The sequence below is a fragment of the Onychostoma macrolepis genome, chromosome 09 (assembly GCF_012432095.1).
Source record: "Onychostoma macrolepis isolate SWU-2019 chromosome 09, ASM1243209v1, whole genome shotgun sequence".
Taxonomy (NCBI): Eukaryota; Metazoa; Chordata; class Actinopteri; order Cypriniformes; family Cyprinidae; genus Onychostoma; species Onychostoma macrolepis.
Window position 1 is genome coordinate 23,411,608 of NC_081163.1, and position 17,054 is coordinate 23,428,661.

Here is a 17,054-nt window from a genome sequence, read left to right on the forward strand (position 1 = left end):
TTAAAATCATTATCATCAAACCTTAAATAAAATGTGTTAAGTTCCTCAGCAAACTGTTTTGCAGAACTGAATCCCTTCAATTTAATATCTCTATCCCCTCTATCTTCTTTACACCCCGCCATTGCTTTCATATCTTGCCAGGCTGTTCTTAAGTTATTGCCACTCAATTTTATCCTTATATCTAATTTTATCATTATTTATTTGAACTCTCACAGCCTTTTTTAACTCCTTAACAGTATTCATATCACCCTGTTTAAAGGCTATTTGTTTACTGTGCAGAAGGACTTTTGTGTGACTAGACAACCATGGTTTGTTGTTTGGGAAATCCATAACAGTTTTGTTAGGAATGATCATATCTGTACAAAAAGACACATAGTCACACACCACTTCTGTAAGTTCATCGATACTTTCTGATACATCTTGAAAAACAGACCAATTTGTACAGTCAAAACAGCTCTGTAAGGCCAGAGAGCTATCCTCTGACCACAACTGCACCTTCCTTTCCAGCGTCTTCTCCTGCTGTAACACAGATTATACAGCTGTATAATAACACAGATTATAGCTGGAAGGAGATGTACCATGTTGTGGTCTGAGAAACAGATTGGAGGGCCTGCTACAGCTTTCATTGCCCCCTTTATCGATCCATAACAAAGGTCCAAAGTCTTATCATATCTCGTGTGGCAATTTACATACTGATGTACTCATAAACTACTTAAAGTAAAGTAGCCCTGTAGAAAGTGATTTCATCATCTAGCTCAGTTCAGGTTTAATGTAATAGTGTCAGTACATTCAATTCAAAAATATATTTAGTGTCCCCAACTAAGCAAGCCAGAGGCGACAGCGGCAAGGAACCCAAACTACATACAATCCAATTCTGGTGCAATCCACCTCATTTCAACAAAGTGCTCCTGTAACCCCCCTCAGGTCCTAACCGCCACACCTCGTTCTTGTTCCGAGTGGGTCTCCAGCATAGGACGCGGGCGCACTAACAACGAGACTGCAGCCACTAAAGTCAGTTGCTAGTGCGCCTCTTGAGATCAGGGGAGTGAGGTTTACCTGCACAGCGCCTACCTGCTGGCCTCCGTTACACTCCCCAGAACTGTTGGTTCTTTGAAAGCTCAAGTTTTGATGCATGATATGCTTTCCCTGTTAGAGAAAGGAGCCACAGAATAAATGTCTCCCTCTTACAGGGATGCCGGCTTCTACTGCCGGTATTTTCTGGTCTCGAAGAAGGATGTTTTTTTGTGTCTGATCCTTGATTTGCATCAATGAAAGAACTTGAAAGAAAAAACTGATGCCTTGCACAAAAAGTGTGCAGTTTAACAATTCTGACAATGAAGATCATTCTGTCTCAGATTCAAACCAGAGATTTGTTAATGAAGGTCCATCTGAAGGATGCATATTTTTTGTATTGAGATCATCCAGAGACATAGGAAGTTCCTCTGGCTTACCGGTTTTGTGTTCTTTCATTTGGATTGGCCCTGGCTTCACATACAGGTGCTGGTCATATAATTAGAATATCATCAAAAAGTTGATTTATTTCACTAATTCCGTTCAAAAAGTGAAACTTGTATATTATATTAATTCATTACACACAGACTGATATATTTCAAATGTTTATTTCTTTTAATTTTGATGATTATAACTGACAACTAAGGAAAATCCCAAATTCAGTATCTCAGAAAATTAGAATATTGTGAAAAGATTCAATATTGAAGACACCTGGTGCCACACTCTAATCAGCTAATTAACTCAAAACACCTGCAAAGGCCTTTAAATGGTCTCTCAGTCTAGTTCTGTAGGCTACACAATCATGGGGAAGACTGCTGACTTGACAGTTGTCCAAAAGACGACCATTGACACGTTGCACAAGGAGGGCAAGACACAAAAGGTCATTGCAAAAGAGGCTGGCTGTTCACAGAGCTCTGTGTCCAAGCACATTAATAGAGAGGCGAAGGGAAGGAAAAGATGTGGTAGAAAAAAGTGATAGGGGATAACCGCACCCTGGAGAGGATTGTGAAACAAAACCCATTCAAAAATGTGGGGGAGATTCACAAACTGTGGACTGCAGCTGGAGTCAGTGCTTCAAGAACCACTACGCACAGACGTATGCAAGACATGGGTTTCAGCTGTCGCATTCCTTGTGTCAAGCCACTCTTGAACAACAGACAGCGTCAGAAGCGTCTCGCCTGGGCTAAAGACAAAAAGGACTGGACTGCTGCTGAGTGGTCCAAAGTTATGTTCTCTGATGAAAGTAAATTTTGCATTTCCTTTGTAAATCAGGGTCCCAGAGTCTGGAGGAAGAGAGGAGAGGCACACAATCCACGTTGCTTGAGGTCCAGTGTAAAGTTTCCACAGTCAGTGATGGTTTGGGGTGCCATGTCATCTGCTTGTGTTGGTCCACTGTGTTTTCTGAGGTCCAAGGTCAACGCAGCCGTATACCAGGAAGTTTTAGAGCACTTCATGCTTCCTGCTGCTTTATGGAGATGCAGATTTCATTTTCTAACAGGACTTGGCACCTGCACACAGTGCCAAAGCAACCAGTATTTGGTTTAAGGACCATGGTATCCCTGTTCTTAATTGGCCAGCAAACTCGACTTACCTTAACCCCATAGAAAATCTATGGGGTATTGTGAAGAGGAAGATGCGATTATGCCAGACCCAACAATGCAGAAGAGCTGAAGGCCACTATCAGAGCAACCTGGGCTCTCATAACACCTGAGCAGTGCCACAGACTGATCGACACCATGCCACGCCGCATTGCTGCAGTAATTCAGGCAAAAGGAGCCCCAACTAAGTATTGAGTGCTGTACATGCTCATACTTTTCATGTTCATACTTTTCAGTTGGCCAAGATTTCTAAAAATCCTTTCTTTGTATTGGTCTTAAGTAATATTCTAATTTTCTGAGATACTGAATTTGGGATTTTCCTTAGTTGTCAGTTATAATCATCAAAATTAAAAGAAATAAACATTTGAAATATATCAGTCTATGTGTAATGAATGAATATAATATACAAGTTTCACATTTTGAATGGAATTAGTGAAATAAATCAACTTTTTGATGATATTCTAATTATATTACCAGCACCTGTATATTCATGAAATGCATGGATTCCACTCTGGCCCCATTAAGGCTTCAGGGTGTGCAGGTTTTAAACTTCCTCAAAGATTCTGAGGTGTAACAGACGTTTTTTATTTATTTATTTTCTAGAAGGGAATCTGGTCTAATGCACAATGCAGTTCATTCCCTCTGTCCCTCTAGGGCAGAGGACATTCCCTCTAAGGGCAGATGATCCAAGTGGGTTTATGTCACATACTATTAGGTATTATGGCATGTATTATGACATATGGCACAGTATCGTCAGGAGTTTAATTTGACCTGCTCAATATGAGGCTCTTTAAATGGTGGATGGGGGTAAGTCCCTGCTGGCATTACATGAATGACTCTGACCTCTAAGTGCAATCTGTCGTTGCAAGATGATCATCACAGATCCCTCTTTGTTGAGTTGGAGTGTGGGCAATCATCTCATTTGGCACATAAATTTGTTTAGAGAAGATGGCTGTGTTTCTGGCCTTGGTCAATTTTCTTGTAACTGAAACATCAAAGGGCATTCTTATCCCATGTGGAAGTTAGCAAATTGTGTTCTGTTCTGGGCACAGAGCAAGTCCTGTGATTGAGGGTGGTCTATCTCAGTTTGGCTAAACCTGGGAGCATAATTGCTCTCAAGGCACGGGTTGAGGCCCAGAGAGTGGATGCTACACTTTTATGTAGTAAGTCTGATCTGGCAGAGATTCAGAAGGGCACAGGTGGATCTGTTGCTTCGAAACAGCACAGTGCCCTCTTTGGTTCTGTCCCCTCCATCACGTTTGGCAAGAGATGCTCTGGCATAACAGTAGCTATTGGCCAACATATACAGAGTTCTGGTATGAAACTCTAGATGGCACAGTCTGATAGGTCTAGCTCAATCTGACCTAATGACATCATTATCACATGGCACAGCTGATTGGTTCTCTCCTGTATCGGTAGCCAGTGAGCTCTCTGCTCAACATTCAAATATATGACTAGTGTTTGTTGTTGCAGTTTGCAGCGTGCTTCAGAACAGCGAAATCAACGTCTAAGATAAGTGAATGCTCTTCTAATCCATATCGCTGTGTGTATTGTGTGGTCTGCCTAATTGAATCCAATCAGAATCAAGTTTATTGCCAAGTACAGTACATGTACTAGGAATTTGTCTTGATAAATTGGTGCTTGACAAGACAACAGAAATCAAAAATAAATAATAGAAACAATGAGGTAACAATTTAAAAGATAAATTTAGGAAGATAAAATAAATATAAAATACAAAATAAAAACATTAAAAAACATTAACTCTACATTTGTGCAGAATATGTAAAGTGGGGCAGTACATTTCTGAACATTGTGCAAGTGAGGGGCCAGAGCAACTGATTACAGTCTGAGGTGTGTTTCTTATTGTAAAGTGTAATGTCCATGGGCGTGAATAAGAAACCCTGATGGGTCCTGGGTATTGTTGATAAGGGCAGTTGCAGATGGAAATAAACTATTTTTGTGGCGTGAGGTCCTGGTCCTGATGCACCGCAGCCTTCTGCCAGACGGGAATGCTTCAAAAAGTTTATGTCCAGGATGAGAAATGTCAGACACAATCTTAACCGCACGCTTCAGGGTCCTGGAAGTGTACAGGTCTTGAAGAGATGGAAGGTTGCATCCGATTACCTTCTCAGCAGAGCAAATAACACGTTTCAGTCGGCCTTTGTCCTTAACAGTGGCAGCAGCATACCAGATGGTAATGGAGGAAGTGAGAATGGACTCAATCATGGAAGTGTAGAAATGAACCATCAATGTCTTTGGCAGGTTAAACTTCTTCAACTGCCTCAGGAAGTACATCCTCTGCTGTGCTTTTTTAATTAGAGAGCTGATGTTGAGCTCACACTTGAGGTCTTGGGTGATGATGGTGCCCAGGAAGCGGACAGAGTCCACCGTTTCCACTGGGCAATTTCACAAGATAATGGGGGCAGGTGGGGCTGGGTTCTTCTTCCTGAAGTCAATCACCATCTCCACAGTTTTTACAGCATTGAGCTCCAGGTTGTGCTGATTGCACCAGGTCACCAGATGGTCAATCTCCCACCTATAGGCAGACTCATCCCCATCAAAGATGAGCCCAATGAGGGTGGTGTCATCCGCAAATTTCAGTAGTTTGACAGACTCGTGACAGGAGGTGCAACCATAATTAAGTTTAAACTAAGTGGCATGTTAGCAGTTTGCTTGCATGCAGGAGCAAAACATTAAGCATATGAGCAGCATCTAAATGCAATTAGCAGCTAAATCCTAAATGCATCTGTGCTTATACAGCTAGAGCAAAACGCAGTTTAGAGCATATGCAATCGCTGAAAACACACCGATAGTAACAGACATGAAACAGGTTAAATGAAATAAGCATTCTTGTGTATGCATTTTAAAGGGGGTTCGCCATATACATTGGCGTTAACTCAGTGTTCACGTTCGTTATTTCTAAGGTTGATGTTTCATTGTGATGAGTGTGTGGTTGATTCAGCTGTGCGCAGTGTCGGAAGCACACGCTTATCGCGGTTATATCATTGGCAGTGTTGCGGGAAATCATCCCTATCTACAGCTGTTCTCGATTAATTAAAAACAATCCTCACTATATCGGGCGGCTCATTATTTATCATGAATACGTGTTTTAAATTTGCCATTTGCGTTATCTTGCATTGCTAGCAAGTCTTCACTACCATTCATGCTTGTGGTTGCCTTACATGAAGATCTCTGGTCCCCAAAAGAGAGCTTTTGTATTATCATAGTTGGTTAAATAAGTCAGTGTATGGTCAGTGGAGGTTGGTTAAAGGACACATGAAATGTTATTGCATTTACCCTTTTGATAGAATATCGTCATTAATAATCGTGATTATAATTTTAATCAAAATAATCATGATTATCAGTTTAACCATTACCGTGCAGCCCTATCAGAACCGGAGAAGGAACATTTACATTCTGCTTTTATTTCAGTTCATTCAGGTCAGTCCACCCAGGAGTTTTGTGCACTGTAACTCTGACAACTTTATTTGCATGAGAGTGTAAAAATGGCATGATTTGTCTAACTTTGTCCGTCTCATCATTGTACGTCAAATGACTAAATTATGATATTCGCTCAGGTGGGTGCTAGGGTCTTATCTATCGGATTGCAAAGTATATCCTTTTTGTTAATTAACATGACACATAGTGCGTGTCTAATTAGAGTTAAGCCGGTCGGCGTGGTAGCCCAGGCACGCATAGCCACAGGCCACTAGCATTAAGCCGGTCGGCGTGGTAGCCCAGGCACACACAGCCATAGGCCACTAGCGTTAAGCTGGTCAGCGTGGTAGCCCAGGCACACATAGACATAGGCCACTAGCGTTAAGCTGGTCGGTGTGGTAGCCCAGGCACACATAGATAGTAGTACATGCGGTTCACATGGCTCTTCGGAGCAGCAGCAGTACATATGTCTTGGCGATAGATCTGCTTGTTGGGGGATGTTTTGTTCTTGTTTTGGCTTGTATTGTCCCTTTCATGTCTCCTGCTTTGTGGGGGGTTATTTCATGCATGTTATATTTGCAGCAGCAGTATTTCTTACATGCACACAGCAGCATGTTGTGGATGTATTGGCAGTAGCTAGCATAGATAATGTACTTGCTCTGCCTCAGCAGCAGCAGCAGCAGTGTAGCAGATCTATTCTGCCAAATACATTAACATTGTCATGTACATTATCATGCCAATCCCTCCAAGAGTTGTGATGACAGAAGTAAATTTTCTGCTGATATGGCTGATCTCAGTGGTTCTTTTGAGAATGAAGGAAGACAGAGTGCATCTTCTGTTAGTTGCTCCATTTTGGCCATCCCAGGTTTGGTTTTCGGACCTGTTGTCCCTTCTGGAGGGATTTCCTTGGGAGATTCGTTAGGCCAGATGCATTTCTTAGGCATGGGGTACTATAAGGCACCCACATCCATGGATGAATCTTTAGGCTTGGCCTCTGAATCTCCATCTCTATTATGACTAATTCTGATCTATCTTCAGAGATAACTGAATGTTTTCATGGCAGCGTTTTGTTTCATGGTGCAGAGAGCAAGGGTTGTGTTTTGTTACAGTCCTCTTCTTCTCTGCCCTTTGAGTCTCTGGAGAGTGAAAGGTTGCACAGACTTTGCCCAGTTAGGGCATTATTTACTCTGACTATAAAAGCCAGTGGAGCAAGTCTGAGCAGCTATTTGTTTGCTGAGGTGGCTGTAGCAGGGGAGTTGCTGTTACCCTGCAAAGGATATCTCATTGAATGAGAAATTCTATTTGTAAACCTTTTTGAGGTGGGTGGTTATCTTCACCTCTGGGAATTTTTTGGACACTCTACTAGGGATGTTAAATAACACCGGGAAATTTACTGTGTAGCTTTTCCCCAAACTTTGCTTAGAAGAGTGTCCTTGGAGGACAGTGGTGGTTTTGTAGTTGTCTGGCTGCTTCTGGGGTGTCGACTGGTTTTAAGGAATGCTCCTCCCTTGGAGGGGTCTGATGCTGTGTTGCGTCAGGCAAGGAGTCAGAAGTTTGTCCTTCGCAGTACTCCTCAGTTGAGTCTTGTTCAAGGAGTTTTGCCAGTGTCAGAAGCTCCTGTAACTCAGAAGTAGGCGTGTCCATCTGTCCTGGTGCAGCATCCATTTGGCACCTGAAGGTGAAGGGTGTGGAGGAGGATGTTGTGGGGGACTGTCGTTGGACATACCATGGTGTTCGCAGGATGAGGATGCCCTTTTCCATGGTTTCTGCCAGTGGTTGGTCTGGGACCTGGGTCTGTTGCCATGGTGACGGCTCTGTCCTCTGCTGGCTAGTGGCTTTCTGTAGAAGGGCCTTGCATTGTAGCAATGCTGGGTACCTTCTGGCGCCTGCTTTGGATTCTGGGTTGTGCAGTTCAGAATCAGTGGGGTCTTACAAACACCTTTGGTAGAGGCCTTATGCTTGTTAAAGGCCTTCTGTGTCAGGTCACGCAGCTGTTGAATAGGCATTGTGGGGCAGGCCATAATGCCTATACGGCAGTGGCGAGCGGTGACTTTTTTAACAGGGTATGATGAGTGCTAAAATTAAGACATTAGAGATATGTTTTTAGTGGACTTTCAAAATTTGCTTTGCTTGAGAAAGCATGAAAATATACAGTTATGATGTTTTTTTTTTGTTTTTTTTCATATGATTTCGTCGGGTTAGTTTTGCATCAAACACAATGTAATCTTTGACAATTGAGACCTGGCAGCAAAAGCGCATTTTTCCACTTGAGAGAGCGCTTCGCTGACAGCTTACCTCTTGCATGAAATCAGCCGCATACCAGCAAAACACTGAGAACGTGCTACAATCCTGACGAGTCATAGTAACAGAGCGGAGGCACCAAAGCTGCTGAGAATCCGCTTACGTCACTGACGTAGATTTACAGAAAATGACCATTGTTTTAAAATAAATAATTTTACATACTTATTCCCAACACTTTATTAAGCTTTAAGTCACATCTCAAATGACAAGGGATCAACTTATAATCATGTTTATATTCATTAGCCCGTGAACTCATTCTCTCAGACGGCCTGGGTATGTGGCGCATTCGCAGCTTATATGGACAGAATGCCACTGCTATATGGTGACTTACAATGGGGTGGAGGTTTCGGAGGAAAATGCTCTTAAAGCTAGTGTCTTCCTCCATCCCAGGTTCACTGCGAGCTCCGAAGTAAGCTCGTGGAACTCTGTGGTAGTAATCACAGGGAGTTTCATGACGGCCCTGTTCGATGGCTAGGGCAGCGATCAGTCCGTGTTCAAATTCTGGGTCTGAGAATTCCTTTATGATAGCTTGTTTAAGTTGCTGGTAGTCCGATTGGATGCGTTCTGGCTGGGCGTCGCACTTCTGGGCTAGCGGTGATCCAAAGCAGATAGAGTCTATCTTGGTGTTTCACACTGGTCCAAGACTGCAGGTGAAAGTCAATCTCTCTTAAGTAAGCGTAAACATCATGTTCTCCTGCAAGTTCTTGTGTGAATGCAAGGATGTTTCTGGCCATTCGGTTGAGGTCTTTGAGTGTCACTCCATGTGCTGTTTCAGGGCTCGCCTGAATAAATCCCTTTCCTTCTGCAGCTGCAGAGGTTTTCAGAAAGCTGACTTGTGAAATGTCAGGCAGAAGGCTTTGGCTCCCCCCTTCGTATCTGTGTACAGGAGTGAGGGGATTTGCACTTCTGGCTGTGTGACGTGCAGCAGGGTGCCTTTTATTTCAATCCATGCACAGCCGGTAGGACTGTTTCAGTTCTCTCTGAACCATGTCAAGCTCCTCGTTAATGCTGCAGAATTGCTGAGTCAGAGTTTGGACTTCAGCTCTGGCTGCATGTAGATGGCCTTCTAAGGCCTTAGTTCTGGTGTCCCTCTCATTAAGTTCCACATGCGCTGTTTTTAACAGTGTCTTTGTGTGAAACAGTTCTCTTTCCAGGTCCTGTCTGGTGGCTTTTTCACACTGCGCTTGGTGTCCAGCAGCTGTTAGAGCCTCTTGAAGACTGGTGATTTCCTTCTGTTGCGCCATTCTGTAAGGTTCTTTGCATCCGTACTGTGCCTTCTCTCGCTGAGCGGGTGTCAGTTCCCTGTAGGACTCTGTGACTTGCAGCTTCAGTCTGAGGTCCAGGAGATCATAGACCAAGGAGGAGATGATGCTGGTCAGCTCCTGGTGGTTCAGGCTGGGTGTCAGGTGTCCACTTGTGTCACAGTCTCGCTGTTCCTTTCTCTGCCATTGCAGGTTGTTGGCTGCTTTGGGCTGAAGAATGTCCATCACCGTGCTCTGCCGGGTTTTCAGGTGGTCCTGGTGAGCTGGCAGGGCTGGATGTCTGTGGAATGTCTGAGACACACTGGCACACTTGGGAGAACACCAGAGAGGTAGAGGCAGAAGGCAAGTGCAAGTACGTACAAAGGCGTTAGGCTATCTGTATGGGGAACGGCTCTGTAGACCGTGTAAGGTGTGAATAGCTGGTGAGGGGCAGCTAGTGAGGTAGGGTGCTAAGAACGCAAGGAGGGGGTTTGAGTAACTTTGTTGACGAGGTTGTAAGCAGGGGTCAGCTAATGACTGGGCTATACGTGTGGTCAAACTATTACTCAAAGCACTGATGATTCACAGGTTTGGTCACTGATGAAGGTATCAAATAAACAAAACTAAAATAAAATCACGAAAAGACAGAGGGAGAAGGAGGGGCTTTCCTTATTTAGTTTAAGCTAGGAGATATGACTAAGCAGTTATCACTTGTTCAAAGGAAAGTAGCAGGGTCATTAAACCTAGGGAGACTGTCAGCTACGCTAGCAGGGAACATCAAACACCTCAAGGTAAATAAACAGAAATGATAGGAAGTGTTTCAAGTCTGCTCAGAGGCTCGGTGTAAGGAGGGTAATAGAAGAGACAGGAATTAGGCTACTAATAACCTGTACAGCTCATTAAGGAGACAGCAGTTGCTAGAACTGCTCTAGTCCTATACTGAGAGGGAAGATGGTGATGGTAAAATAAAAAAAATAAGGTAAAGGTAAAATGAAAATGCCCTAATAGCTTTAGGAAACTAAAAGGAAATAAAAAAAATAAAAATAAAATAAAGAAATTGGTTTAATTAAATCTCAGATTTAATTAAAATCAATTTAGCTGAATTGTTACATTCAAGCTAAACAAAGGTAAATTAATGAAATAAAATCAAGAAGAGGTAGAATAAAGTCAAAATAAAAAAAATAAAACCAATAAAACCAACGTATGTGAGGGGCCAACCTGAATCTAAACAGAAGGTAATAGCACAAACAGGAAGTGAAACCAAGAGTGAGGGGGAGACAGAGAGGAGTTGTTCAACTTTCCACTTTACACTCACACAGTGTCAGTTAGTCGGATGCTAACAGCTAGCAGTTGAGATAAAGGGCTTAGCTTAGATGCCTGTGTGGCTGCTACAGAGTTAGCTTTAGCTAAACTCAGTTGTTTGTTTACACAAGGGTCTATGACGTGTGTACTGTTATCAGATTGAACTGGAAGAGGCTGCTCTCAACTTCCGTGATCAGACGTTGCTAAAAGACCGATGCAAGTTTACAACACTCGCAAGTGGAGCAGAACTTGCGCTGCTGTAAACATGCAGGGGAACTCACACACAGTCAGTTATGACGTAGGGATGCAACGATTATAGATTTTGTTGGTACGATTATAGTCTGAGGAATAATCACGGTTACACGAGTATTACGATTATTATGCATGTATTCATTTCACAACATAAAATCACATAAACACTCTTTAGATATTAAAGTGTTATTGATTTCTGCCTTTTGAAACAGAAATAACACAGTAACCAATAATACAGCTCAAAAAAAAAGTACATCTCTCCTATTGGAATTAAAAAACGTGACCTCTGCTCTGTAAACATCCATGTCAGTTTTTCCCTTTTGAAAATAACAAATGGAAATAGATCACAAATGTATTTGGTGTTTTCATTTTGTATATTCTTTCTACATTTCTTTTGGACCTGAGGTACAGAACTTGGAAAGATGGTGAAAAATAAACTGACTTATGAATAATACTATAACAGGGATGATAAATCTAAATATAAAATGATGGTAAAATATAAGACTAATATTAACTATCCCACAGAGGGCACTGTTACTATTGAGGGGAATAAACTAAACTATTATTGTAATCAACTGTCATCCATACTTATTCGTTTTAATAATCTTTAGTCATCTGATTTTACATATGGCCTGAGAAAATATCTATTATTTTGGTTTGTGAGATCGAGATCGAGCTGCCCACACAAACATTTAGGAAGACAGAAACATGTTGTCAACGCTGCCCAGCGACTTTCATTAATAAAATAGCTTGTAGATACTGGATCGCTACATTATATTAATCAGCAAAGAGGGGGTAAAATGACTGTTTAAATAACTAAACTCAAATCTTCATTGCTTAAAGTGACGCGCAGATGCAGGTAGGCTAATTCACACACTCACTCTCTCTCTCTCTCTCTCTCTCTCTCACCGCACTATTTCATCTCTGATGCGGGCAGAATGGGTGAGCGTGATTTCACCAAGTACAACATGTTCCTGGATCAACATCCTTGTTGATCCTGGAACGTCATTCCAATCAAGCAATCAGAATTGAGGGATAACTTTTCAGGAAATATAAGTTTTAGGCTTATGATCAAGGTTAGGTGCTTCGACACCCTTGTTAATCAGCTATCATTTCTCACTGATTTTAGGAATAAATTATTTAGGGTTAGGTTTAGGGGTAGAGATTGGGTTAAGTCTATATTTTTGGACAAAAATGTTGATCCAGGATCAACAAAAGATGTTGATCCAGGAACATGTCTTACTTGGCAAAATCACGGCGACCAGCAGAATGTTAGAGCTAACGAACTTCACGTCAGGTGGTCCTTGCCTTCACGTCGTGCATTAAAATCGTTTATTGCACAGCGAGAACAGGTTGGCTAGCCATGCATTATCCCTTATGTATTTGCTCTTTAGCAATTTTTACGGCACTATTTAAATGACGCCTGGTCATACTTGGTGTACCCGAAATGGTCCCACACTATCGACTTCAGTCATTTCTCTGGTGGAAATAAAGGATCGCTGTTTTGTTCCTCTGTCATAGTTAATCTAGTAGCCTTTATGTCTCTGATAAGCACGGAATTTTAAGATGGTGCACCGCTAGTGTAACTTGCTTTTCGTTTTACGCACGTTTCAACAGTTCCATTCCGTGCAACAGAAAAACTCGGTGTAGTGGAACCTTTACGATTAATTAACCGTGACGTTTTAAAGCGCGGTTAATCATAAAACCAGTTAATCGCTGCATCCCTATTATGACGTATCGCATACAACTTCTTTCACAAATCAAAACAGCACATTCACTTCACAGACAATGGCAAAATTACTAGTTAGCTAGGCTAGAATTACACCATTAATTCGCATCACTTGACTACAGAGGACATGACTACAATGATACGTGATGGTTACAAGAAGGCCTTAACTCTGGGAGATGAGGAACATCACTCAAATCACCATTTAGCTAAATATCCTGTAGCAAGATTTCTTCGTTGCCCAGTTTTAATATCACTGCAAGTGGGTTTCTTCACCACACAGATTAATTTGTGCTGCTAATCTGAGATTCCTTCGTCAGAGAAGATTTACACATTTAAAGCTGAAATGGGGATATGTTTGCCCAAAATCAGATTGATTTAGTCTGGTACCATCTATACGGGCTGCTAATCTGAGATTCCTTCGTCAGAGAAGGTTTACGCTCTACTAACAACAGAAATTAGGATTCCTTCGCTAATATCAGGTTAGCTCCTTATCGTGCGAGTTAAACTGCTCGTAGTAAGGTGCATTCAAGCTATAGTCTATCTGATTTTATTAGAAACTGCATGTGTAAGGCGTTAATAAAATTATGAGACAAACACACAAGTTTGATACTGGGTCTGCTTGCAAATAATGTTTAAACGATTACCAAGGTTCTCCACCATCTGTAGCGAATTAATTTAAAAGGCAATTGTATATAAATAATTACAATTAATTATGATTAATTACAATTATTTATATCAGCTGACAGTAATAACTGTAGCAGAATTAAATTGCCATCAACTGATCTGTTCGTCCAGCGACCATTCAGTATAAGTCAACTCTAAGAAAGGATATTTTTGTGGCCACAGAAAATACTTTCCTGAGTATTAATTCATTAGAGCATGTAGTGAGGATCGAAAATCGTAAAGGGACATTAATTTGCAAGACAGAACCAGAAACTCATGTATTTTGTGCACACAACTTTTATTAACTAAAAGGTAAGACACATAAATAATCTAAACAAACAAACAAACAAACATACACTCACGCATATATACAAAAGGGGAGCTAAAGTGGATGAATGAAGCCATTAGAGAAAACAGAATGCAGTTATGGAAAGAGTCAGTTAACCACCTGAGTAAAACCATCAGTGCCATTTATAACGGGGTCTATAGCTTATACTAAACCACTGTTTAGTTTAGTTAGATGTACCATACTTGCACTTCCTTGGCTGTTGATGAGTGTCTGGAATGCAGTCTCGGATGAAAAGTCTTGATGGTTTCAAGGTTTTGGACTCGCGATTACGTTCTTCCGGGTTGAAGAGTGATGAATTCCAAAAGATGTTATTCTGGCTCTGAGGTCCGAGGAGTTTTGGATTAAATCCAAAGGCTCTCCACACGGGCAGCAATCCGGAGATTTAGCAGAAGAGCTTTTTCAGAAGAGAGAGAGGCGGAACTGTGTGTGAGCCCTATAAGGTCTGTGAAGAGTCACGCCTCTCAGGATGGGGTTGACCAATGAGAAAGGCTGAATTTCCAAGCGGGAGTTTGGAAATTCTTGGGGGGTTTTATGACCCTTTGTCTGAGAGAATGGTAATTTGCAAAGGGGTTGGATTGGAAGTTGACAGACAAACTATTAAAGATTCTTAGGACACTAATATGCTGCATAGGTATCAACATGTAATATTCACTCTCAATTAGATCATCCGAAGACGAATTGATAGAGACCAGACATGGTATGAGTTAAAGTGATATTAACAAGTGATCCATCATAAGCATGCATAAAACAGTATACAATAAACATAAACATATACAGGAACAGTAATAATATACACAATGACCTGAATGATATGTGTGTTCGTTCAAAGAAAGGTTTTTCTATTAATTAATTAGAGAAGAGTCCATTTTTATGGCATAATGTCTTTCCTATAGGAAAAAGGTAGTAAGAGTTGCTCTGCATTTGCATTCCTTTGAGCAATAAAACTAGTGTTATCTGATGGGTTGCCATGGAACCGGGGGCCTGAAGTAATTGACAGACCTACTGGCACCGAGTATGTGTATTGGGTGAGGGGTCTGTGACTATTTGTTAATCTAATAACTAATTGATTTGTTAAATCAAATGCAAAATTGTGTGTCTGATTGGTCCAAATGCTACATAACCAATCCAATGCAAGCTTAAAAGGAAAGTTTACCCAAAAATTGTCATAATTTACTGTACATATATAGTTGCAATCAAAATTATTCAACCCCCCCAAAAGTCAAATCTTTTATTCTTCATAACAATTCAATTGCAAGTGCTTAGAAGCTTATGTCACCCCTCTACTGCAATATTGGCGCAGTCCTAACGTGATAAAGCTTTCAGTGATAATATCACTGATAATCTTTGGTTTTCATGTTACCACTGCTTTCTTCAAATTCCACCAAATATTTTCAGTGAGATTTAAATATGAAGACTGAACAGGCTTCTCAACAATATTCTATGATCAATCCCTAAACCAAGCATAGATTTGGATGTTTACTTTGGGAAGGCTGTCCTGCAGGAAAATCCATTGATGATCAAGAGTTAGTCTCTGCACCAAAGGCATCACAATCTTTCCCAAAATTACACGATACTTGAATCCATGATGTCCTTCACACAGTCAACATCTTCACTTCCAACAGCAAAACACACTGATAACAAGGCCCACCTCCATATTTGGCCATGGGTATTGTGCTTTTCTGATTATAAGCTTCACTTTTCTTGCACCAGATATACTGCTGATCCCTAGGTCCAAAAAGTTCCAGTTTGGTCACATCAATCCATAATTCTTCCAGAACTACAGGAAGAATTATCTAGCTTTTTATGTTCTTCTTGCTCAAGTGTGGTATTCAGGAAGATGCCCCAACATGAAGGCCCTTACTTATCTAGTGTTCTTCTTTTAGTTTGCATTGAAATGTTGTTTTCCTCCTTCAATCAGGTCATCTTTTAAGTCTTTAACAGTACATTGTTGGTTTTTCTCAGTTGCTCTGATCAAAAATGATGATATTGTGCTTTGATATTGTGCTTTTTCTTCAACACCCTCAAAGGTTTTCTTGAATAACATATTTTAATCTAGGGAATAAGGCTGTCAGCTGTGTCTCTGGGAACCTTTAGGTATTTGTAAATCTTCATGTAGCCTTAGACTTTCTAATGTAATAAAATAATTTCTTCTCTATTGTTTCTGAGAGAGCTCTGTTGACTTATTTGGTGCTCACCTTTAACACATGCATCAGCTAAGTTTATGTATGCATAACAGCTGAAGCTACTGTAATTCTATTTTATACCAGAGTTTCTAAAGACTTACTTGTGTTTTAAGACAATTTTGTTTTCCTGCCATAAAAATGAGTGACTTAAAACAGCAATGTTGCATAGGGGTTGACATATGACATAGCTATGTTATTAAAAAATCCTGTAACTCAAAAATATTACATTACCTATAGACATTATCACTTGTAATATGCCAGAAAACTGTTATAGATGCCGTTTTTATACAATTCTAGATCTTCTGAAAATTTAGCATTTCTAAGGTACTACAGTCTGTTTGAATTTTGAGTTTGAGTTTGAATCATTTGGATTGCATATGTATATTTGAAATACATCTGTGAAATAATAATGATAATGATTATGAACAGGTAAATTATTGTTACATGTACAGTCACATGTACTGGTGTGAGGAAAATATTTGATTTGATTTTTGAGTTATTAAATCAAATCATTATGTTTTTTTTGTTTTACTTATGAAACCAGCATGAATACAAAGAGTACATTTTTAAGAACTTGGAATACATAGGTTTTCAGATAATCTTGTTTGAATGTCCTGCATTGTAATCTATCTTTGTTTTGGGGTTTTTTTTGTGGTTTTTTTTCTTCTCCAGATAATGGCTCATGGACACAGCTGTGGCTGGTGTCTGAGTATCATGAGCACGGGTCTCTCTTTGATTACCTGAACAGATACACAGTATCAGTGGAGGGGATGATAGTTCTGGCACTGTCCATTGCCAGTGGCATTGCCCACCTGCATATGGAGATTATTGGCACTCAAGGTATTGATCACACACAGTAGGAATATGGGAATAGGAAATTAATCATCAGTTTGCTTCTTTTTTTTTTTTTGGTCTTGTCTCACTTTAGTGGGAGAAAAACACTTGTGGAAATCCATCCTCCTTTGGCAACACAGTACAATAAATGTA

The 17,054-nt window shown here is 40.7% G+C and overlaps 1 protein-coding gene across 4 annotated transcripts in view; it reads left to right on the forward strand.

Annotated features, from left to right (window-relative positions):
* Positions 1-17,054, forward strand: part of LOC131546926 (TGF-beta receptor type-1) — a 118,675-nt gene that overhangs the window by 89,320 nt on the left and 12,301 nt on the right. For all 4 annotated transcript variants that reach the window (XM_058787062.1, XM_058787065.1, XM_058787063.1 and 1 more), the window contains one exon: positions 16,740-16,907. In XM_058787062.1, coding sequence (XP_058643045.1) covers positions 16,740-16,907 — 168 coding nt within the window. The remainder of the gene's footprint in view (positions 1-16,739; positions 16,908-17,054) is intronic.